Consider the following 25,125-nt stretch of genomic DNA (forward strand, 5'->3'; position numbering starts at 1 on the left):
TGATAAGTTGTATTACATCCTTACTTATAACTGTTTTTTATGTCAGACTTACTTGTTGCAACTTGTATATATGGTACTTTTGAAGCATTAAAAATAATATACTTAAGAGTATGAAGTGAAAAGTGTATGTTGTATTTAGGTACAAGGACAAGGTGGAGCTGAGCGAGTCGTCGACGGTGAAGATGACGTCATCGGGCGCAGCGCACGCGCTCGTGCTCAGCGCCGCCGCGCGCGCGCACTCCGGGGAGTACTCCTGTGAAGTAAGGCACTTATTCATTCAGTTGGTAGAAACATGCACGTTTTATAATATAGGTAGCAGCCGAACATATAGTCTATCTAATAGTAAATGGCGAGGGGCTCCTGCCCCCTATCGACACCTTTAATTAACCCCAGATAAAATTAGATATTAGAAATTAATTATCACTTGCTAAACGGTGAACGAAAACATCGTGAGGATACCTGCATACCTGAGAGATTTATAAAAAAAAATCTCAAAGGTATGTGAAGTCTAATCCTTCTCATTATGAGAGGAGACCCGTGCCCAGCAGCGGGACAGTAACGAGTTGATGATGATGATGATGATAATGATGATGATAAAAACTAGATAGAATATAATCACAATTGTCGGCTACAAATTCGCTGCTACCCCTGAGAACTAAGCTGGAACGCCACAAAAAATATGTCTCCTTTACCACAACCTTCAAACTAGAACACAGCGATGTTTTGTCCTGCTGTTATTACGTAGTGTGGCAGTGATGCCGCAGGAGTTGCACCACAAAGGGTTCTACCACTCTGCTGTGTTCTGCTTTGAAGGTGTGGTAAGGGACACATACTTATTCGAGGTGTTTCAGATTGTCTTCTGAAGTAGCGGCTCATTTGTGGGCAACCTCAGGTAGGAATCTAATCATATCTGGGGTTGATTACAGATATTCATATGCTGGATGGACTGCATGCTCGTCTACTACTCCTACGTCATACAAAAAAATGCTTGTCCGCTACTTGTAGGCTCATTATTCCTGAAAGACTATTTTTTTTGATAAAAGATATAATAACAACTCCATTCTTTATTATCCTTGACAAGTCTATGACATCTTATTTTTTAAGCAATATACTCGTAATACCCTTATTTCTTTTTAGATAATTTCCCGATTGATTGCTACTCACCAACAATTAAATAGACTCTTATTAACATAATAGTACATTACGATACGCGTGGCCAAAGTAGCCTATTTTTGCACGGCGTGAAGTTAGCTCGTGTGACATAAACCCGCTTATACTTGTGAAGAAATGTGAAAAAATATGATAATTATTTTGAAACTTATAAATGATTGAAACTAAAAATTATGAACTAAAAAAGCAATAAAAATGTGACACAACCAAAACCAAAAATGTATTAAATTTAGTAATTATTCTGCACTTGTGATAAAGACAAATCTAACACCACACATACGTCGAAATCTATCAAGCCATTTAGGCTACATACAGGCGTATTAAAGAAACATATGATAAGCAATCACATAATGTACTAATACATAACTAATACTAGTGATACTGTAGAAAATCGATTATCCGAACCTTAGTTATAAATATTCGCGATTGTTCGGATTGTGAAACGTGAACAAGTAACTTTGTAATAACCCTTACAGATCAGCCACATTTTGTGTGACTTGTGCATTTAAATTCCGGAAAGTCGCCAAATCGCAACAAAATAGTTACTATAAAAAACAAAAACCCGATTGCTAAAAATATAACCTATGTTATCGCGGCAATTTAGACGAATTCAGCGACACATCATGTATCAAAATTAATGAAGTCGTTTAAGTTTGCCAAAGAATGAAAAATACATACGTAACAAACATATAGTCGAAAAACATCACCTTCCTAAATCGGTTTAAATAGCTTTTCTTCATAAACTCAATTATCCAAATTTTCGATAATTCGAATGTCACAAATACGACAACAAATAGGTCGCTTAGTCGAGATTTTACTGGAGTAGTATTATGGCTAATTTTGATAACGATTCCTAATTTAAATATCACCTACTATGGTGTGTAGCGAAAATAAAACAAACACAGTCAAAACAAACAATAAAATTCGATAAAGCCCAATAGTTAGTCTTATAGTGATGCTATTGCTTAGTATGTACACAATGGCAAAAACATTTATAAATACGTCCAAAATAAAATATTAAAATAATTATAGCTTTAAACAAAATACTCATTACTCACTTTTAATTTTTAAATGGCATTTAAAAGTATGAAACGTTCATAGCTATGTTTATTTTTTTCAACTGTGAGGGTAGTGTATTAATATTCGTGCGGTGTAAAAATCGGCTACTTTGGACACAGAAATGCGTGGCTAAAATGCGGGTTTAGGTCACAGAGTGCTATAAAATAATTTAAAAAGTATTGTAATGGAAACAATACCCTACATTCTTTTATATTATAAAAAAATGCTGTGCAGTTTCACCCGTGTTAAAAAGAAATCTAACTATATATATAACATAAAATATAAGTAGCCTAAGTTACTCCTTATTACATCAGCTACCTGCCAATAAAAGTCCCGTCAAAATCGGTTCAGCCATTTCAGAGATTAGCCAGAACAATCAGACAGACAGACAAAAATTGTAAAAAATGTTATTTTGGTGTATGTACCGTATGTATATGTATATGCGTGTAGTAAAAAGCGGTAATTTCAATATTGAATCAAATCAAATCATTTTTTTTTTAATTCAAAATAGGTTCTTTACAGAGCACTTTTTGAAGTCAATACAACTACCACCACTTCACAAGATGTTTCGTTATGGAGAGGAAGCGGCAAGAGAAACTCCATAACACACATCTTTTTTTTTTTAAATAAATGTTTCATACAATGGCTCTTAACCTAGTGGTACATGTGGAGCTGGGGCTACTTCTGACCACACCGTTTTATCAGTCAAATAATCACTCAGCTTATAGTACGTTTGTTTAATGACAAGTTTAAACTTTTTTTCTGTGAGATTCAAGATGTGGTCGGGTATTTCATTGTAGTAGCGAATAAAAAGAGACCATCCAATTTTATTTATATGTATAGCTAAACAAACGTGTTGTGTTTCAGATCCGCAACGTGCACGGTGCTGTGAGCGACTCGTGCGCGCTGAACGTGCGGTGCGCGCCGCTGTTCTCGCAGCGGCTGCGCGACACGGTGGCCAGCGAGGGCGACGTCAACGTCGAGTTCACTGTTGACGTCGACGCATACCCCGAGCCCAGCGTCAAGTGGTACGTCATATGGCATACTGTATTGTTACTTTCATGCAACGTTTACATACAGTCTAGCATGGAATTGTGCGCCGTACTTTATTGTTATGTTAGTAATACTTGCGTTCAATCCGCAAACTAACTGACCGAATAATGGCGAGTATGTAAACGACATACAAATGCAGAAACGTAATTCTTTCGCTCACGCTAAAGAAACTGACACCGCATCTAAGGACGGAGAGAATATATACATATACACCTATTTGTGAGTATTTGTCAACATCTTTGTGAATAATTTTCGAAACAGGTCCCGGTTAATCATAAACCCTTTTCGTTCAGTATGCTGCTGATATAGCGGTCAAAAGTTTAAGGTGCATAAAAGCATTGAACGTTATCTAAAAAATAACTGTTCAGTTAGAAATCCATATAATTTTCAATGTCACTAAGAATATCTGTTTCCTGCCCCCAGGTACCTGGGTGACGTGGAAATCACGGAGAAGAAGTCTATCTACACGCGTGTGGACAACGGCAGCTCGCACAAGCTCATCCTGAAGGAGGTGACGGCCGAGCTGTCGGGGCAGTACAGCTGCAAGGTGTCCAACGAGCTGGGCGAGGACAGCTGCCAGGCCACATTCACTGTTAACAGTACGTAGCTATAACTGGAACGATATTATGGAGGTTAATACATTTGTAACTCCGAACACTCAAATATATAAGTCAGACAAACATTGAAGAGATTAGACTTACCATAGACAAAGAATCGAAGAAATTCAAAGAGTCTCAAAGTGCGCCAAATGCTATAAGATATTAAAAATCTTACAAAATTACAAAAATCGTCATCTTTTTCAGGAAAGCCCCGTATCACCAAGAGTCTCGTGGACATGACGGTAGACGCTGGTCAGACCCTGAAGCTGGAGGTTGAGGTGGAAGGCTGCCCTGAGCCCAAGGTCAAGTGGTACAAAGACGGCAAGGAGGTGACCACAGACGCACGGATCAAAATAGAAAGAGACACACAAAGGTTAGATCATTTAATATTTGATAATATAATTTATTCTTAAAAGTCAGTACGAGTGAGTCTGGAATGAATCATGTTTTAATGTTTGTGGGAACATGGAAATCATCGTGACATCGCAAGTGTCGCAAATATAATTTTTTCCCACTACCCTTTCTTAACAAATATCGAAACATTATGACATCATGATGTAACACTGAGCACCTGGGGGGCGGCCTTATACCACTATACCTCCTGCATGATTGATGAAGAATCTGAAAAAGCTCATTAGGTATCGCTCATATTCATAAATTTCTGTGATGGTTAAAGTTATCAATTCTTTACACTTACGTTAAATGGTTGTCCAATATGAAGAATATATTGCGGTGTTGCAGATTGGAGAATTACCACTTAACGGTAACTCTAGTAAAGGAGGAGGACGGCGGCGACTACGAAGTCAGGGCCGAGAACGAGATGGGCAGCGTGTCCTCCAAGAGCACCGTCACAGTGCACAGTAAGTATTGGGATGAGGTTACGTAAATAGGAGAAAGACGTCATGTAAGAGAGAAAGAGATAAAGAGATACTGAGAAAGAGAGAGAGAGAGAGAGTAAATTTTGATGAAGTTAAAAACGTAATTATGTAATTATAATTCGGAATGAAAGATTATCTTTGAAAGATAATAAAGATTTCTAGTGGCGCATAAGCTTATTGAGACCCCAAAACAACTTCGCCCTTGATGGATACGGATGACAAAGGCTGGAATCCAGGATTCAACTTAATCCTTGAAAGTGCCTTAACTAATATGTCCGATATCAAGACTTTAGTTTTATTAAAAGATTATTATAGGACATCAGTTTTATTAAAATAAAACAGTATTCATGGATTGAGTTAATAATTTTGGTAGATAGGACTACATAGAACTGGTTGGATAAAATAGTATCAAATGAGTATTTTTTAAAAGGCTTGTAGTATTTACACAATTTTAGTCAATTTAGTGTAAACTAGCGTCGCTGTAGCGTCACGGATCCAGGTCACTCACACCCACAACACTTAAACACACTACACAATTGGTAAAGTATGCAAACCCCACCACACTGTAATTCACCAGTGAATTGGCTACGCTGGGAGTCCCATAGGTACAGTAGTAGATCCGTAGACTTGACCAGTAGATGACTGCACTGCACGTTTTAGTTTTTTGTGATGTCCCCTTTATGGACGTTCAGTAGAATTAGTCCTTAGACCCAAAGCATTCAATGGACAAGAATGCTCTGTGTGCACCCACATTACTGCACCGTTTCCACTCTGTCCTCATCCGACATTTGTGACGTGATTAATACTCTTCACCCATTTCAATAAACCATTTTGTTATCATGTTTTCATTGTGTTTAATAGCAAGGGAAGTTCATTCGCGGTTCACAAAGGAAGCGATAGTCGACAACGAAATCGAAGAAGAGTTCAAGGCAAAGAAAAAACAAGTCGAGGAGGCAGTGGACACGGGGGAGAAAAAATCTGCAAAGAAAGATAAGACGAAAGCAGAAGTAGTGGAGGAAAAGTCAGTTGATGAAACTGAAGGTGCTAAAGCTAAGAAATCTAAACCAGAAGACATCGAACAACCAATACCAACTAAAGCTAAGAAGTCGGTGACGGAACCAGAACAGGCTGAAGAGAAATCATTCTGGGATGACATTGCAGAAGATGATGTTAAGCCTAAGAAACCTAAAGTAAATGAAATAGATGACTCAGCGGCTAAGGCAAAGAAATCAGTAACTGAACCAGAAATCTCTGAAACAAAGTCTATTTGGGATGAAACTCCCGATGAACAAAACAAAAAACCAATCGTTGAGGAAATAGTAAGACAGAAATCCATTGTAGAAGTTTCTGACAGTAGCAAAGATAAGAAAAGTACAGTTGAAGAAGTTGAACCACCAACACCCACTAAAGCTAAGAAATCAGTGACCGAACCTGAAATCATTGAAGAAAAATCATTCTGGGATGATGTCAATGAAGACGATGTTAAACCTAAAAAACCAAAGGTTAAAGAACCAGAGGCAACCACGACAAAAGGTAGAAAGTCCATTACTGAACCAGAAACAATTGAAGAAAAATCTATATGGGATGATAATAAGGATGAACAAAAACAGAAACCAGGTGAAAAAGATGTCAAAACAGAAAAGCAAAAGGGAGCTAAGGGGGCCACTGAACCAGACACTGCTGAAGAAGTACCTATTGACGTGGAAATAAAGTCTCCAAAACGCAAATCCATTAAAAAAGAGTCCATCAAAGAAGAACCACTAAGTGCTGAAACGGAAGGTATACAGTTAACCGCTTCTCGCTTCTCTTCAAATCAGCAAACAGCTTTTAGGTTGCGATACACTCACTACTTCACGCATAGTTTTGCATGCTTTTAACTCGTGTTTTTAACCTACCAAGTGTGATTTGTTGTTTAGGCCGAGTTTTCGAAACAGTAACCACATTCAAGAAAGGCGACGACGGTTCCATCATTGTGTCTAAAGTCAGCAGCACTCGGTCTCACGGCGCTATCATAACAGGTCAGTACCAAGCTTACCTCCTACTCTTCCCGAATCTTAACTTCATTATTCATTGTTTATCTAACTTTCATTCGAACTCGCTTTCTCTGTAGAAAAAATATATTTTGAACTTTATAACGCAGATAATCCATCGCATGTCTAATTAGATCTGAAATAGATAATTTCAAAAGTCAACATAATACTATTTTAACTGGTAGGTCCAGCCGAAACGCGCACTTTACACAAAATGACGTCAACCGCCGTGTATTGCGATGACGATGACGAATCCGACAGAAAGATTATACAACCGAATAAACCACATACGACGTCATTGGAAGTAGAGGAAATAGCCAGTCACAGCTACTTTCTTACCGATTTGGGCTTTTACACGATACCTGATCACATAAGACGGGGCACATATGGCATTATCGAGGAACCACAGACAGATTCAGAAGCAGAAACTAGTTCCAGACACGGCAAGCAGTTCGGAAATAGAACTATGTCGATCAAATCTCTATCGGAAGATGAAATGAGCTGGCATAATGACTCACTTTCTCGCGAGATATCCATCGAAGACCTTTCAAAGTCTATTTTCGAGATAGACGACACTAGAAAGGTTTTCAGTAAAGACTCGTACGTGCGTCAATCTTCATTTAAGGAAGATTACTTCACGGACGAGGGCGACGAGGAATCCGTCATACTGAAAGAAAAATCTGAGAAAGTGTTCGAGAATGACATCACAGAGAAGCTCATTCATATATCAAAAGAATTTGACGAGAATGTATTTAGGAAAGTAGAGAATAAGATAGATGATATTAAAAATCGTATTTTAGAGGAATTAGTTCTTGGGCCTAGTAAGAATTTCGATAATATTACAAAGAATACAGCGGAGACGACAGTCGAAAGGAAAAGAAAACCGAACTTGCTTAGCGTGGAGGAGGAGGCCGGCGGAGACATAGAGGAACTGTTGAGACGAAGCCAGAGACAGAGGAGCATATTAGACGATATCCTAAATCAAGAAGATGAAAAAGGTAATTCAAGTCAATAAAATATTATTCGAAAGGGAAACATAAACTGATGCGCGCGGCTGACTTGGTTCATTTTGTAACGCTACGCATTGTTTGCCGGGTTAACGTTCATTGTTGCTTTTAAACTTAGTAAAATTGCTGCTGTCGATGTTTAACTGAGATCTGATATTTTCTCTTTTCCAAATTTCAGTATTCATAGATTCAAAGAAAGGAAATATCAGATCGATTCAACGTATTCAGCATATCGCCATTTGAATTGTACTAATGTCTATCGTATGTCTGTTTTAGCACGCATGCGTAATAACATTCCCTTCTGGCATACTAATACTTGGATCCCGCTGCGCCAGCGGTGGTGAGAGCGGCGTAGCCCTCACAACGACGTCATCAAGGTAAATTTTATATTAGTGCACTTCGCAGGCATGGCAAAATGCTTCTAAATGTTTGGTAGTGACCCCTATCCCCTGATACTCGACGCTAACGGTACGTATCCACGACGCTACACATATACTCGCCTTAGTCACACACACAACGTCGTAAGTATATACAAGATGTTTAATTTCTACAATAACGTGCTGTATATATCGCAATATTTTAAGGAACCTTAAAGAATGTACATATTGATGATGTTTGGATATTAATAGAGCAGCTGCAATATTATGCTTTGGAAACACGTGGTTTATGAATATTTTCTCTAATGGATGTGTAAATATTTGGCTTTTCTTCTTCTTCTAAATTATTATTGTTTTCGATGTCTTTACAATTAAACATTAATGGGCTTTATATTCTAAATTATTATTTTATATAAACCTCCAATTTCGTATCAATACAAATGTTAAATTTAAAAAATCTTCAATGTCCAAATTAGAATGCTCTTCTTTTCTTGTTTCAATATTTCAACCAATCAAATACTATATTATGGTATTATTAATTTCTGCATATCGTATCATTATTCTATCAGTATATATCATATATTCTTCATGTCTGTCCGCTATGACTTCTTTATCAAAATCGCTGGAATTTCTTCATAAATCCCCACCATTACAATTTCCTAACACATTCGCTTGAACCTTGCAGCACCCCCCTCACTCAAGGAGAGCACCATGAAGGACGGCAAGGTGTTCGAGTCCCTCCCCATGGTATACACAGTGGAAGCGTCTGGCACCCCCAAGCCCACGGTGAAGTGGCTGCATGACGGCAAGGAAGTGGCCTCCAACGCGAGGGTCCACTTGGTCAACGAGGGTGATGTGTACAAGCTGGTCATCGATAAAGTGGAACTGGGCGACGCTGGCAAATGGCAGTGCGAGATTAGTAACAACCTCGGCAAGAATGTGCAGCAGGCTCAATTATCTGTTACACGTAAGTTTTTTAATCAAAAATTTAAAGCTAATTTTTATTGTTTTAACTTTTATCTAAAGTTAGGAGACACCATAGATAACTCGAAAAATTATCGAACCTTAAGGACAGCAACAGAAGCTTTATTATCTTTGTAAAATAATAAATAATCTATTCGACTTTTGCCTACTATTTGACAATTTGTAGTATGCAGAATTTGTTTAACATTAGTAGGAAAAAAATTGGATAGATAGATTTTTATAAATAATAAATGTATGTTGTATGTAAATGCACACTTTATTTTGTGAGATACACAATCTTAATCCTTTGGTCACCTCACTCACCTTCAAAGGTTTGAGAGTGTTTTTCTTCTACCTTCGAGTGCGAACGCGGAACAGCTCTTTTGTTTTGAAGCTGTTCCTTCTAAGTTCCTTCAAGCTAACCTAACAGTTGCCATGCTTGTCTCCAGCGGTGGCGGAGCTCCGCAAGCCGATCTTCACGAGTCCTCTGGAGGCGCAGCGCGTGATGCAGCGCGAGCCGGTGACGCTGCGCGCGGTGTGCACGGCGGACCCGCTGCCGCACGTGGCCTGGCTGCTCAACGGCAACGAGCTGGTGCCCGGCGCCTCCTTCACCACCAGCGCCGACTCCAAGGAGCTCGACCATGGCATCAAGGAGTGCACCTTCACTCTGCATATACCCACTGGTTAGTATATTGTATTTGTAAAGTAGATAATGAAAATTATTACGATTCTTTTTAAATTTCTCAAATTTTGTTACATTTTATGCTTCCATTAATGAAACTTTATTTCTATAATGAGTTTTAAATGTTTTATGTTAACATGCAGATTTTAAAATATGACTTTTATTTATTATAGCAACAAGAACAAGAACCACACTTTTAATTAAAAAATGTGTCTGCAAAACTTGTAATACCGACCAGCTGACTTTATGATGTCAAATTTTATCTGTCGATTTTTTTCCGAAACGCTCCAAACTGTGTTAACCTAAAATAATATTGTAACTCTATGCAAAATTGCAAAATGAAATATAGCTTTAATTTCATAGTTGTCAATTCATAATCAGTATTAGGTAAAAATTTTGTATGTTATGTATGGATGTATGTCTATACATGACACAAAACACGTGAACAGCCATTACCACAGACAATATGCACAGGTCGTCACACCGACACGGGCGAGTACACGATCCAGGCGAAGAACGAGTACGGCGTGGGCGAGAGCTCCGCGCGCCTCGACATCCTGCTGCGGCCCGAGCTCGAGCCGCTCAAGGACGTCAACGCGCAGCCCTTCGAGGAAACCACCTTCATCACCAAAATGATCGCCAACCCCATCGCTGAGGTTAAATGGTTAGTTTACATCTTTCAAACCTATAAATCCACATAAGGAGACGCCTACTTGGTTTTAGAGATACCAAAACAAGTACAAAATCACTCGGATCCAGATCAGATAGGTGGTATAGTATCTAGAGCCTTTTGCCCGCCAAATCCACATCCATGTTCTTCCTCAATTCTGTGACCATCATACAAAATTCGTTTATCTTAGATTTGTACGATACATAGTTTGCCATAACGGTAACATTATGTTCTGAGACTGGCTTATATTATGATTATACTATGAATTTAAATGATTTCGCAAAACTAATAAATGACTTCCAAGTAAGTAGACCAATGTTCTTTTTCCATTAGTCGTACACTAACGTACACAAATCGTACACTTTTAGTTTGTGAAGCTTTTTTATCAGACTACCTTCTTTTATTTTATTGTTATATTCAAAGAATAATTGCATTGAGCTTCACATTTCACTGTGTTTGTGTAGGAGCAAGGACGGCATAGTGATCCAACCGTCCAAAAAGATCGATATCGTGGAGGACCGCGACAACGATCTGTTCAAGCTGGTGGTGCGCAACATCGGCGTGGACGACGCGGGCGTGTACACCGTCACCGCTTCCAACGAGATCGGCGAGAGCGCGCAGCAAGCTCGCCTTAGTGTGCACAGTACGTTACACTTTGTATAGGGCTGGGGTAAATAGTTGAGAGGCGTCGAGAGATGGCTCCACAAGTGCTCTGAATCGCGCTATCGAAGTTTTTTAAACATATTGCTCTGACAATCTCGAAACTGTCAACCTAGCAGATGATATCTTTTTTTTTTTGATGTTTTAGTAATAAATATGTCAAACAGTCGTATAAAATTCAACACCACATTAATTTGGCATAGTATAAAAATGTATCACTTATTATGAAATAGATCAAACTAGACCACACTTTTAAGAATCACTAACCCTTCTAATTTTTCGTCAGCCGGCACGCCAGTGTTCACGAAGCCGCTGCAGAAGGAGACGGTGAAGGACTACGACGACGTGACGCTGAAGGTGCGCTGCGACGGTGTGCCCAAGCCCGAGGTGCACTGGTACAAGGACGGTGAAGAGATCCTGGATGACGACCGCCACAAGGTCACCACCGAGGTCGGCGGTCAGGTCGACAGCGAGCTCGAGATTAAGAACTTCAATGCTAGTGATGCTGGCAAGGTGAGGGAGAAAAGATTATAAGAAATAGAAATTGAAATCAGTTAAACATTACCAATAACTCAAAAAATGAAAAACAAGCTTTCGTCTATTAAAACGGTAATTTTTGTAACATTGTAACAAACATTGTTAATACATTTTTTTTTAAATTTAAGAATACACCTGCGTTATACCTAGTTCAGTGGTGACCTTTAGTTCAACGTTTTTTATAGATAAATAAAACAGTTTTCGTTACGTAATATTTCACAGTACAAAGTACGTGCGGTGAGCTTGGCGGGCGAGGCGGTGTGTGAAGCGCCCATCTCGCTGGGGCAGTCGGCTCCAGGCTTCGCGCACAAGCTGCCGCGCCAGCGCGACGTGGACGAGGGCGAGCGCCTCGAGCTGAAGGCCAAGCTCGACGGCAGCCCCCTACCCACTGCGACATGGTGAGAACATTTACGTTTATTTTGTTCGATAGTTTAAACCAAATCCACTGAATATGACTTTAAGTCTACCTACCGATAGTTGATGAAGAAGAGTCTTAAGGTAAAATATGTCCCTAACGAGCCAAAATAAGCAACTATATTGAGTAAATTTGAGTCTGCATATCATAATATATTTTTTTTGCAATGACAGAGACTCCTAAATCTTTGTTTCAGAGAGCTCCAAGTTATTGTACTACGTGACTATTTGTCATACTATAGTAGTAGTACTAGTGTAGTCCTGGTATTCTACCATCTAGCAAATGGTACATAACAGAATATTCTCCTCTTAAAAAATAAAGTTAACGCATTTCTTTGTTCCGTTAGATTTATATACGATTTGCAATACATATCACCTTTATAAAATAGTTCATTACTTTTTGTCCATTATTGTTTGCATCTTTGCCAAGTTTAACTCACTTCCCCCCATCAGGTACAAAGACGGCGCGCCACTCTCGCCGTCGGACGAGCACGTGCAGCAGGTGTCGCTGCCGGACGGCACAGTGAAGCTGTGCATCGAGAGCGTGACGCCGGCCGACTGCGGCGCCTACAAGCTCGTCATCTCCAACCCCAACGGCGAACACTCCGCACTCTGCGCGGTCGCTGTTAACCGTACGTAGTCTATATGAAGTGTATTAACGGCTTTCTTATTACTGCTGTAAGTAATCGACCTTAGCCATATACTAACCTAATAAAAAAAATAACGAATTTTAAATAAACATCACAAAACTATTTATTTTTATTTAATTTTAAATCAAACGTTTGTACCGAATAACTTTAAATACATTTTTTGTTTACTAAGATATATTGTAATAAAAACGAAACAAATAACAATAAATAAAAATACTTTTATGATGAGATGGACCAACATCTAATCTATATTTTAATATTATTTTTTCGACAGCAACACCAAGGAAGCCTTCATTCAGTCAGGAGTTGGAGGATACGAAGGCGGTAGTAGGCCAGCCACTGAAGCTGGAGGCTAAAGTCATGGCGTTCCCAGCGCCTGAAATTAAATGGTTCAAGGATGGTAAGTGTATTTGTCTAAGATCCCGATATAAGATGACCTTCACCGAACTGCTTAACCCTATACTTGGCAGAGAATTTAATCCTAAAAAAATTATACTTTTGCTACTTCCCTGCGTTAATTGGGTTATAAGGATATTAGGAAAAATAAAATAAAAAATCTCTGAATTTCAGTTTTCAGAATATAGTATGTGTCTTTAAGTGCACACTGCCAGGTTCACGAGAAAAAAAATATGTGTCTTTAAATGCACACCGCCAAGTACTCACTAAACTAAGAAATAATTAAAAAATATAAAAAAATATCATACATTTTGAAAATACTAAAGATAAAAGTCTCGGAAGTTATGACATGTCAACAAGATTTGAGATATTTTAGTTGAGTTGAAAGATTAGAAGACCTCCTCCCAAAAAAACACAGTTCCCACATAAAGCGACTCGAAACTTTTTGAGTGGCAATAATTTTTGTTTACCGCTGTTCCCATGACGAAACAGCAACCAGGAATTACAAACGAAGATGTCCAGGATCTGTGAGGACAATACTAACAATGGCCTATCACATTTGTACGCTATAAGGCGACTTGTCTGTTTAGACCTGCATCCATGTTTCCGTTAGAATGTTGTATTAAATTTGAGCATATGATTGGACTTTATTCCACTTGTTTGAAGGATGTGGTAAGAAGATATACTTTTCTGAGGCATTCCAGCTTAGTCTTCAGGGCTAGTGGCGCATCTATAGCCGACCTCAAGTGGGAATTTGGTCTTACCTGGGATTGATATTGCAGATGTTCTGGAATCATCATTATTGGAGATGTTTATATTTTTGACAGAACACGCTATTGATTGGACAGGACTTGAGTTCAGGGACGTCTTTATGAGACCTAGACATCTGGAATTCATCTTTCTAGGGATTTGCTGGATTCTACATCCGATTTAATTACGCAATTTAGACACCAAAGCTAGATTTTTTCGGCCTCCAGTCTTCTGAAAAAAATATTGCAAGCTAAGGACTGGGAATTTAGTGGAAACGGGGAAATATTAATTTCAGTCATGAATTATAAAAAAAAACTCTGTCTGAACTTTGTTCACCCAACCCCCTACCTTGTGTGCAGAACCTTAGTATATAGTAGCAAAGTTGGCAGTGTGCATTTAAAGACACAATATTGACAAACAGTAATATTGTATGTCGTTGGCAGTGTGCATTTTAATGCACACATAACAAAAGTCATGAATTACTATATATTCAAAACATTATATCTCAAAAAAATATCACCAAAACATTGCATAAAGCTTGCAGAAAGTAAGATTATATAAATTTCGTACATATAACTTAATTTCATTCAGATAAAATAAGATTCTTAGAGAGCGTTGCGCAGGCGCTGAATGACGGCTCGCTATTTTGTTTACCATTTACAATGTGTGAACGAGACAGATATTGATTTCATTTTCTGACATAAAGAAACGTTTGCTAATTCGCTTTCAGTTGTTATTAGTAAGATTCGATGTCGCATTATCCGAAAAAAAAATCTGATTCTAATGTGCATTTAAGTGCACAATGTCAAGTATAGGGTTAATGGATGAAACGTTTTTTATACTAAATTAAATATGTCAAAAAGAATATTGCAAATGGATTATCATCCATTCAACAGCTCGGTGAAGGTCGTCTTATATCGGGATCTTCTACTATATTATAAAGTTAATATATAATAAGTATATAAAAAATACATTACAACGTAAAAATATATTCTTGGAGCTAATTTTTTGTAAAGTAAAAGTCCAATCTCAAAAGGTATTAACTGGCTTAAGATATAACTCATTTACCATGATTGCCAAGTGTAATTTGGTAGGCTTCACTCATTTTGAAATTGTGAAAAAAAAATTAAGCGAATTCATACACCCACATCCTAATCCATAAAAATCATAATCCATAAAAAATAAAAGTAACTTTCAGCTTGAAGGGTCGAAATCAATACCATTGAATGATGAGTTCAATTTATAATGTTATTAAACTTTTCAGGTCTGCCGATCCGTCCGTCCCAAGCGATCAACTTCATCAACCAGCCGGGCGGCGTGATTGGTCTGAGCATCGACAGCTGCAAGCCGGAGGACGCGGGCGTGTACTCGCTCACCGTCACCAACAAGCTGGGCGAGGTCGAGTCCAAGGCCAAGGTCGAGGTCGGCCAGAAGGAGCGCAAGCCTGGATTCGTTTCTGAACTACAACCCACTAAGGTCATTGAAGGGTTCCCCGTGAAGCTGGAGGTTAAGGTGCTCGGACACCCACAACCCACTGTCAAATGGTAAGTTGAAACCAAGGAATTTTGAGAATGATTATTTTTCATGATGATATAACGCATTAAGTTTTGAAATGTAATACTGAAAGATATTCGGGTTTTTTCTTAAGAAATCATAATTTCTTGAAAGTAGGATTCCTAATGTCTTAACAGAATATTTAAAGCTTCGAATAATTTGGCGTCAATGCCATTACACACATTTCTGTATCCGGAGTAATAAGGTAAATTGTAGGTTATAGCGATATTCACTTACACATATCATACGTTCTAATTTGTTCCTTAGTCTCTTAAATAATGTGGCACGTCTATTTTACTTTTAACGTAAAAGATTAACGCCTGTTCCATTTTTGGCCGGTAATGAATAACCGCTTAACATAAGTTCAGCTATGCGTATAATTCTCACGGATCCCGTTAACTACACTTTTAGGACGCACAACGGCAAGGAGATCGTGCCGGACGGCGAGCGCGTCCGCGTGGTGTCGCAGCCGGACGGGACACACGCGCTGCTGCTCAGCCGCGCCACGGCGGCGGACGGCGGCATCTACGCCGTCAAGGCGGTCAACGACAAGGGGGAGAGCTCCTGCCAAGCTGAGCTTACTATTGCCAGTGAGTATAATTATGTTCAATACGATTATTAACTTTATTTGATATATTTTTTGAATAATGTCATATTTACAATTAAATTTTATTTGAATCATGTTTGTTAAATATTTTCTTGTGTGAACCTGAATTTAGCTAACTTTCATTTAAATTAATTTGTGTTATTTTTAATTTATTACTTAATTATAAGTGAAAAACTTATAATAAGTAAATAAACTTATAATAAGTAGTTAAATAAATAAGTAAATACTTAGATAAATCACATTTTTTTTTTGTATTTTTTGCTAAATTCGAAAATATTCCATGAGAGACCGATTTTCTTAATTCATAAAATGTATATCTCGTATGTCTTTAAAGGTTCCTAGCAATAGATATTCGCAAACAGACGTAGATACAAATTTCCTTGATAAAATTCCTTATTATAGATTTATATTATACTGTTTTCATTACCATATCTTTAGTCGTAATTAATAATGATGATTTAATAAAAACGCAAATTTTCCCACCAGGCCGCGCCGACGACTCGTTACCCCAGGAGCGGCCGCGGCTGATCCACGGTCTGCGCGACATCACGGCGGAGGAGGGCCAGTCGCTGTCGCTGGGCGCGCCCTTCGTGGGCAACCCCGTGCCGGAGGTCACCTGGACCAAGGACGGGAAGACGCTCAAGCCCACTGAAAAGCTGCTACTCAGCTGCGACGGCAAGAGGGTCCGTACCTTACCTTTGTTAAATATTTATTTTATTTTTCTGTTGGCTACTCATAATTCACTACTATAGTGCAAATTATGAATATCTTTAAATGCATGTCAGTTTTTTTGGTTTTTAGCTAAAAGCGAATTAGAATTTCTAGCTTTACATAAAAATCTCTTAAAAACTTCTTACCTTTGATCGTATCCGTTGTAATCGTCAAGTTTTAATTAAAGTTAAAATTCTTCTTCATATATAATGGTAATAGCAAGATTCAGCAAATTCTAGCGCCATCTCTTGGCAATTAATTCATGTTAATGTCTTGTATCCGTTGCTAGGTGGGTCTGGAGATCAACCCTGTGGAGCTGTCAGACGCTGGCGTGTACGGCGTTCAGCTAGTCAACCCGCTGGGAGAAGACTCCTCAGAGGGCAAGGTTACCGTACGTAAGGTCTACCAGCCGCCTACCTTCAGCCAGAAGTTCACTGATTTGCAACAGGTGAGAATGATGATGATATTTAGACTACTATGTAATAAATAATGATTATGAAATGATTTCTGATTATTATTGTTAAAAAAATAATTAGAAGAAAATATCATTATCCCAAGTTTATTTTTTTTTAAGTTATGAATAAACAAAATAAGAATGAGTTAGGATGTTCGGACTATATCTTTTTGATTTTTTTATGTATATTTATATAGTTAAAAAATCCTTTCCCATGATATTTCATCTATGGTTAGAAAGTTAGAAAAAAATTAAATGCGACCATTTGGTTCGAGTGTAAGTAAATATGCAGTTCCTGTATCTTTCAATCAAATTCTTCAACGCAAGGTAGTCTATTAGTGGCCTTATTCAAGGCCTCTAACTATCAACAACACTATCCCTATACCTCCACGGCTGACAACACACAACCCCTCCCCAGCTGCCTACATTCGACGCGAAGTTCCCCGCGAGGGTCTACGGCATCCCTACCCCGGAGATCACGTGGCACAAGGACGGGCGGCGGCTGCAGCCGTCGGACAAGTTCCACATGAAGCGCGACGGCGACGCCTGCTGCCTGTACGTGCGCGACCTGCAGCCCGAGGACGCCGGCCGCTACCGCTGCGTCGCCAGCAACCGCGAGGGAGAGGCCGACTGTGAGGCCGTGCTCGAGGTCGTCGATAAGATGTGAGTTGGTCTTCAATGTAGTTAAAGAGGAGTTATGCTGTAGAATACGCGCCAAATTTATTTTCCGCTCAGAACATAGGAACGAGTCGCGTCGCAATAGCAAATTGTAGATATTAGCGGGTCCAAGACAGCGCGGGACCTCCCCGGCACCCTGCTGCACGCTCTCGTGCACGAGTACATAGCTGCGTTAGTGTGCCTTTATATTGCGGAGTATTATATGCTTACTAAACTTGAGCGCAACAACTTCAGAACGGACTAGAAGTTTGGCGCAGACTTTACCAAATTCCACCTTCTCATATGATTAAATTATATAAGTGATACATATATAAGTTTCTCCCACTAATAACATCGATTATAATAGTTATAGTCTACTAAATATTGATATTATGTTAATTGACATGGGTCGTCTTGTAATCTGTGAACCTGTATTTTCAACTTCAAATTATACTTTTTCCATACCGTAGTTATCATAAGACTAGTAATAATAATCAAAAAAAACTACTAATCCAGGACATGGACAAAGATTTTCATCTAGTGCAGAATCAATCATAATGATACAAATGTTACAAAATTATCCTCCGACCGTTTCCAGATTCCGCAAGCAGAAGGTGGAGCCGCCGTCGTTCCTGAAGAAGATCGGCGACATGGAGGTGATCCGCGGCATGAGCGCCAAGTTCACCGCCTGCGCCACCGGCTCGCCCGAGCCCGACGTCGAATGGTACGCCCACACGTTACGTACTTTGCCATTAATGACCACCATACATTACATACTTACAATCTTACATTATAGATTACAACTGATGTCTTGTTATCCTAAATGTCTATATACATTTTGGAATTAATAGTAAATGATATAAATGAATTGATTTCAAGCTTTTTTGAGACTGGAAAAACATGCATTCGGTTTTTAAATGCTTATTCATGAATTCTATGTTTTTTGTGTAATTAGATCTTATTATCACACTTTTTAAAATCCTGTTTCTCTTCATCTTGAAAATATGTTAATATCTATGTAACTTTCTTTAAAAATATAGATAGACAATGTCTTAGAAACAGAATACAAAATAAGTAAAGTTAATTATTCTAATATCACAGGCACGATTAAAAATTTCATTAATTTGTATGCGTACGATTCTGCTGAGTTTACCAGCGCAGTTGTCTTGGGCCGAGTTGGGCCTAAACCCCTCTCGCTTTGAGAGGAGACATGTGATCAGCTGCGTAACAGTAATTTGTTGCCGTACACGAATGTTAACTCCCGCCCAGGTTCCGCAACGACGAGAAGCTGTTCCCGTGCGAGCGCATCCGCATGGACAAGGAGACGACGGGGCTGCTGCGGCTCACCATCAGCGGCGTGGACCCCAGCGACGTGGGCACCTACCGCTGCCGCATCTACAACCCGCACGGCGAGGACTCTTGCACCGCGCAGCTGTCCTATGACAGTAAGCAACTACCCTTATGTGACTCGATTTGTTCTGGGCTAGGATGCCACATAACATACAAATTCTTACTAGATGACGTTGTTTCAATACAGCATGTTGATATATTTTAAAGGATTTTTAAGTTAAGAAAAACCTACTCACGTCCTTTACGTTAATTCAGATTTTTTTGAATAATAATAAATAAATAAAATTCCCCTGACACTGACCACGAGACAACTGTAATAAACCCCAGATAAGATTATGTGCCAACCTGAATTCAGCTGCAGATACGCCGCTACCCCTAAGGATTAAGCTGTAATGCCAAAAAGTATACTACTTCACTGCCTTCTTACTACTCCTTCTTCAAACAACAACACAGCAGCGCTTGACACTGCTGTTATTAAGCAGAAATAGGTGTGCCGGTAATGCCGCTAGACTTAAAGCGAACAGGGTTCTTCCACCTATGGATAGGAAATAGATCTGATATTTATACCAAGAGCCATAATAGTTTGAGAAACGTAACATTTAAACAATTGTCCAGTATGTTATTATGCTAGGATAAAATAGAGTAGTATGCTTATTTTATTAAGGCAACCATAATCAAAAATATAACCTTCCAGCTTTGGAGCCTCACACGAGCAAGCGCCCCCTGGCGGACCAGTACTCGGACTTCGACAAGATGAAGAAGACTGGCGTGCCGATGCCGCTGTCCGACAAGCCCATCATCTCGCGCATGGCCGACCGACACCTCACGCTGTCCTGGCGACCCTCCATCCCGCACGGGCCACGCTTCCCTGTTACATATCAGGTAAATAATTTGGTTAACGTAGCATGAAAAGTTACTTTAAGCACTAAATTTTTTTTCGCCAAAAAATCTTCGTAAGATTAGGGTGTCCAACGTTATGAGGATTATTGGAGATTTGGAGAGAAACTTTAATAGTAATTAATATTATACAACATTTTTTTTTGGCTTTTTCCATTCATTATTCGTTCATTATATTCGTGTATCACACCTTAAAAATGGATTAGTGGTAATAGATTTTCTTTACAAAGGAAAGTTAAGTCGTAGTCATAACTTTTAGTTGTTTGTATTTGATCGCGATTAATTAAAAAAATTGCAGAACAATGTCCATCTGTTAAACTTAATATGAAGTACGTTCAATCGTGCTAAAAATAAACGCTCCAATTGCTTAAATTCGGCTTCTAGTAAAAGTGATTTAATCTCTATATACGTGCAGGTGGAGATGTGCGAAGTGCCGGACGGCGACTGGTTCACTGCGCGCACGGGGCTGCGCTCGTGCGCCTGCGACATCCGCAACCTCGAGCCCTTCCGCGACTACAAGTTCCGCGTGCGCGTCGAGAACAAGTACGGCGTCAGCGACCCCTCGCCGCACGCCGTCACGCACCGCGCGCGCCTCGAGCCCGAGCCGCCCAAGTTCGTGCCCTACCTCGCGCCCGGCATCGACTTCCGCCCCGACACCTCGCCCTACTTCCCGCGCGACTTCGACATCGAGCGCCCGCCGCACGACGGCTACGCGCAGGCGCCGCGCTTCCTGCGCCAGGAGCACGACCGCCAGTACGGCGTCAAGGGCCACAACGCGAACCTCTTCTGGTTCGTCTACGGGTACCCGAAGCCCAAGATGACGTACTTCTTCAACGACGAGCCCATCGAGATCGGCGGACGGTACGACTGGAGCTACACCAGGAACGGACAGGCTACGCTCTTTATCAATAAGTAAGTTTTTTATGTAATATAGGAGTACCAAGTAAACATATGCAGTCCACCTGATGGTAAGTGGCTACTGCCGCCCACGGACATCTATAATCAACGCCAGATAGGATCAGATATTTCTACCTGAGGTCAGCCACAGATGCGCCACTACCCATGAAGACAAAGCTGAAACGCCTCGAGAAGTTATATAAAAAATACATAATTACTATAGTTATTGATGATCGTTATATTCTACCCTAATTGAAAGGCTTTTAAACTACACTCTACAACGTTTATCCAGGATGTTGGAGCGCGACGCCGGCTGGTACGAGGCAGTGGCGACCAACGAGCACGGGCAGGCGCGGCAGCGGGTGCGGCTGGAGCTGGCGGAGTACCCGACGTTCATCCGGCGGCCGGAGGAGGCGGTGGTGCTGCAGCGGCACACGGCGCGGCTGGAGGCGCGCGTCACCGGCGTGCCCTACCCCGACATCAAGTGGTACAAGGACTGGCAGCCCATCGCGCCCAGCTCCCGGATCAAGGTGAGCTCCGACCTCCGTCCGGCGACCGAAGGAAGCGATGATGCTGCAGCAGCAAATGTTAACAGCAGAAAATTTTGTTGCTACGGTTTTATTGATATTATTTTATTTATGAGTCGACCCTACAATACTCATCAGGAAATGACACTTCTAAATCTCGCTATCAGTTTTCTCGACATCTTCATCATCATCATCATCAACCCATTATTGTCCCACTGCTGGGCACGGGTCTCCTACTTTTCCTTCACCGTTTGAGCAAGTGATAATTAATTTCTAATACGCACATAAATTTGAAAATCAGAGGTGCGTGCCTGGGATTTGAACCTCGGACCCCTCGATCGAGAGGCCGCGTTTCCTAACCACTAGGCTATCACTGCACTCAACATCTTACGTATATATAAACTTCCAACTGCCTGACGCAGCACGGTTGCTTCCCACGCACGATCACCTAGCTCACCTAGAGATTTCCCTTTACCATAATAGATTAAAAACAAATGTAAATCCGTATATCCACAGATGCAGTTCATCGAGCCGGACACGGTGATCCTGGTGATCCAGGACGCGATCCTGAAGGACGAGGGGCTGTACTCGGTGTCGGCGCGCAACGTGGCCGGCTCCGTCAGCTCCTCCGCCATGCTCTACGTCGAGGAGAGCGAACACGAGTACTCCTCGAGGTATCACTCTCTTATACAATAATTCGATCACATTTATGACAAATGAATCCGGTAAATGTAAATAAATAATAAATACTGTTGCCATAGTTTTAAAGATGGTAGAACCTGTTGCGTATCGACTCTGATGACACCTCCACCACACCTATTTCTGCTGAATAACAGCAGTGTTAAGCGCTTCAAGGGTGTGGTTAAAGGATACATACTTTCGGAGGTATTCCAGCTTAGTTTTCAGGGGTAGCGGCGCATCTGTGGGCCACCTCAGGTAGGAATATCTTATGTGGGGTTCATTACAGATTACAGATGTTCATGGACGGCAGTAGCCACTTACCGTCATATAGACTGCATGCTACTCTTACATCATAAAAAAGTTTAAAACAACGTGCTTATTCCCAGGATCCGCGAGCACCCGCCGCGCATCAAGCCGAGCGCGAAGCCGTTCGGGGACTTCTACGACCTCGGCGACGAGCTCGGCCGCGGCGTGCAGGGCGTCGTCTACCACGCCGCAGAGAGGCTCACTGGTCACTACTATTTGTGTTATTTTATTGATTTTTTTAATAAGGATAACCTTATCCATAAAAGACCTTTCCTATGTGATTAATTGCGCATGTGTACCTTTAAAATTAAATTAAAACAAGACAAGGCCTTTTAAGATTAATATAAAGTTCTATATCTATTTTGAAATATTACATCAAGAATTAACAATCGTGTACATATTAACTTGAAGTAAGACGCTGGGAATGACGAACTTAATTTAATAATATCGTTCGTTCACATGCGGTCGCGATCACCTGTATCTATCATTTATTCAATTCCAACCTCATCACCAGGTCGCAACTACGCCGCGAAGATAATGCACGGCCACTCAGCGCTGAAGCCGTTCATGAAGAACGAGCTGGACATCATGAACCAGCTGAACGACCGGCACCTGATTCGCCTGGCCGCCGCACACGAGCACGAGCACACACTGGCGCTGCTCACGGAGCTGGCGGCGGGCGGGGCGCTGGTTCGGGACCGATTGTTGAGAGCACCTGCCTACACTGAGAGGGAGGTTGCCGGGTACATACGGCAATTGCTGAGGGGACTCAAGTATATGCACGATAACAGCATCGCACATCTTGGTTTAACGGTTAGTAACGTGCTTTCGATAACTTTACTGGTCCTTCTTAGAGTCACACGGTACACGCGGCATTAACTCCGGATATGAAGGTTATACAGAAGAACAGCATCGAGCACCTAATCACAGTAAGTACAAGCATTAGATCCATGTATCCAGTAGCACGCTGACACTGCTCACTGAGCTGGCTGCGGGCGATGCGCTCGTTCGCGACCGATTGTTGAGAGCATCTGCCTATACGGAGCGGGAAGTCGCTGGATACATACGGCAATTTCTGAGGGGACTGAAGTACATGCACGATAACAGCATCGCGCATTTTGGTCTTACGGTGAGTCTGAACCTTAGATCATTTCATACCTTTCAATATGCCATAATCGCTGTAAGTTGAGATAAATGGGAGGTCAACGGATATATCCACCAGCTGCTCTGATCTAAAGCAGATGCTTAGTGTGTTCATTCGCCACAATAAAAAAAATGAAAAATATCATTTTTGAAACAGGTTGCCCAGTTTTTTAACGTCGAAATGTAATTAAGGGTCACACTTTAATTTACTTCAAAGACAATAATTTTGTTATAAAATGTTTATACCAAATTATCAGATCGGCGAGCTGCTGCTGTCGCACGCCGGCAGCGACGAGCTGAAGATCTGCGACTTCGGTCTGTCGCGGCGCATCATGCTGAACAAGCACGCCGCGCTCGACTACGGCATGCCGGAGTTCGTGGCGCCCGAGGTGGCCAACGGCGAGGGCGTGGCCTTCCCCGCAGACTGCTGGAGCGTTGGCATCATCACCTACATCCTGCTCAGCGGCCGCTCACCCTTCCGCGGAGCTAACGACATGGAAACCTTAATCAGAGTGCGCGAAGGCAAATGGGAGTGGCACGATGAGGAGTGGTGGTCACGTTTGAGCCGCGAGTCACGCGACTTCATCTCGCGGCTGCTGGTGGTGGACTGGCGCGAGCGCATGGACGTCAACGCCGCGCTCGCACACCCCTGGCTCACCCTCGCCGACAAGATCTACAAGGACGAGTACATGATCACCACGGACAGGCTGAGGAACTACTACAATTTGTACCGGTGAGTTGAAAATTAATAGTTACCACACTTACAACCTCTGCCATTATTCTGACCTATCTAAGATGATTGTAGAGAATCCTAGTCTTAACTTAGAGCTAAATTTAATTTCAAGTTTCTTATGTACTAAATGTACAAATATTTAAACTAGAAAATCATTATAAATACAACGATTCCGAGTGCTTAAAAAAATTGTCTATATCATACACACAATTTAGATGAATCCCATGATAATTTACATGTTTAAATCCGTTTTTGCTGTGGGGCCTTCAAAAGGTTAAGACATGCGTCGAAATAAATTACTAATTCAGTGTCGATTTTTGAAGTTAAAAATTATAAAGAAAATAATGACATATAACGTGTCCCCCGCAGCGACTGGACGAGCAACGCGTCGTGCCGCACGTGGTTCCGGCGCCGCCCGCTCAGCGGCGCCTTCACGCACCCCTCCAAGATGGTGTACCCGCCCGGGGAGATATACACACCGGAAGGTATGAACAGCTGTGTGTGTACATATTCACATACATTACTTTCACTGTGCGACGCTCAAATTTAGCTATACATAAACAAATAGATTTTGTGCAATTTTTCAACCTGATATCGGCATTAGGGAATGCAATCCCGATCTCGCGGGATCCCGATCTCGCGAGATCCCGTGCAATTTTTCGGGATCAATCCCGAGTCATAATATGACGAGATCTCGTTCGAGATTGACGGGA

The 25,125-nt window shown here is 40.9% G+C and overlaps 1 protein-coding gene across 1 annotated transcript in view; it reads left to right on the forward strand.

The window, feature by feature from the left end:
- The window catches only part of LOC140748517 (protein Obscurin), a 61,746-nt gene that overhangs the window by 28,496 nt on the left and 8,125 nt on the right, over window positions 1-25,125 (forward strand). Inside the window, exons 19-49 of the mRNA XM_073081334.1 lie at window positions 140-260; window positions 3,097-3,257; window positions 3,706-3,881; window positions 4,086-4,254; window positions 4,623-4,741; window positions 5,621-6,538; window positions 6,676-6,777; window positions 6,975-7,787; window positions 8,859-9,140; window positions 9,586-9,819; window positions 10,293-10,482; window positions 10,953-11,131; window positions 11,435-11,661; window positions 11,908-12,083; window positions 12,553-12,731; window positions 13,024-13,149; window positions 15,160-15,439; window positions 15,861-16,039; window positions 16,543-16,739; window positions 17,057-17,215; window positions 17,640-17,884; window positions 18,477-18,602; window positions 19,148-19,323; window positions 19,923-20,110; window positions 20,541-21,037; window positions 21,315-21,552; window positions 22,066-22,223; window positions 22,617-22,741; window positions 23,051-23,349; window positions 23,937-24,412; window positions 24,782-24,897. Coding sequence (XP_072937435.1) covers window positions 140-260; window positions 3,097-3,257; window positions 3,706-3,881; window positions 4,086-4,254; window positions 4,623-4,741; window positions 5,621-6,538; window positions 6,676-6,777; window positions 6,975-7,787; window positions 8,859-9,140; window positions 9,586-9,819; window positions 10,293-10,482; window positions 10,953-11,131; window positions 11,435-11,661; window positions 11,908-12,083; window positions 12,553-12,731; window positions 13,024-13,149; window positions 15,160-15,439; window positions 15,861-16,039; window positions 16,543-16,739; window positions 17,057-17,215; window positions 17,640-17,884; window positions 18,477-18,602; window positions 19,148-19,323; window positions 19,923-20,110; window positions 20,541-21,037; window positions 21,315-21,552; window positions 22,066-22,223; window positions 22,617-22,741; window positions 23,051-23,349; window positions 23,937-24,412; window positions 24,782-24,897 — 7,631 coding nt within the window. The remainder of the gene's footprint in view (window positions 1-139; window positions 261-3,096; window positions 3,258-3,705; window positions 3,882-4,085; window positions 4,255-4,622; window positions 4,742-5,620; window positions 6,539-6,675; window positions 6,778-6,974; window positions 7,788-8,858; window positions 9,141-9,585; window positions 9,820-10,292; window positions 10,483-10,952; window positions 11,132-11,434; window positions 11,662-11,907; window positions 12,084-12,552; window positions 12,732-13,023; window positions 13,150-15,159; window positions 15,440-15,860; window positions 16,040-16,542; window positions 16,740-17,056; window positions 17,216-17,639; window positions 17,885-18,476; window positions 18,603-19,147; window positions 19,324-19,922; window positions 20,111-20,540; window positions 21,038-21,314; window positions 21,553-22,065; window positions 22,224-22,616; window positions 22,742-23,050; window positions 23,350-23,936; window positions 24,413-24,781; window positions 24,898-25,125) is intronic.

This window comes from Epargyreus clarus, unplaced genomic scaffold (genome assembly GCF_041222505.1).
Source record: "Epargyreus clarus isolate Ecla_fem2 unplaced genomic scaffold, WU_Ecla_fem_2.2 ptg000003l, whole genome shotgun sequence".
Taxonomy (NCBI): Eukaryota; Metazoa; Arthropoda; class Insecta; order Lepidoptera; family Hesperiidae; genus Epargyreus; species Epargyreus clarus.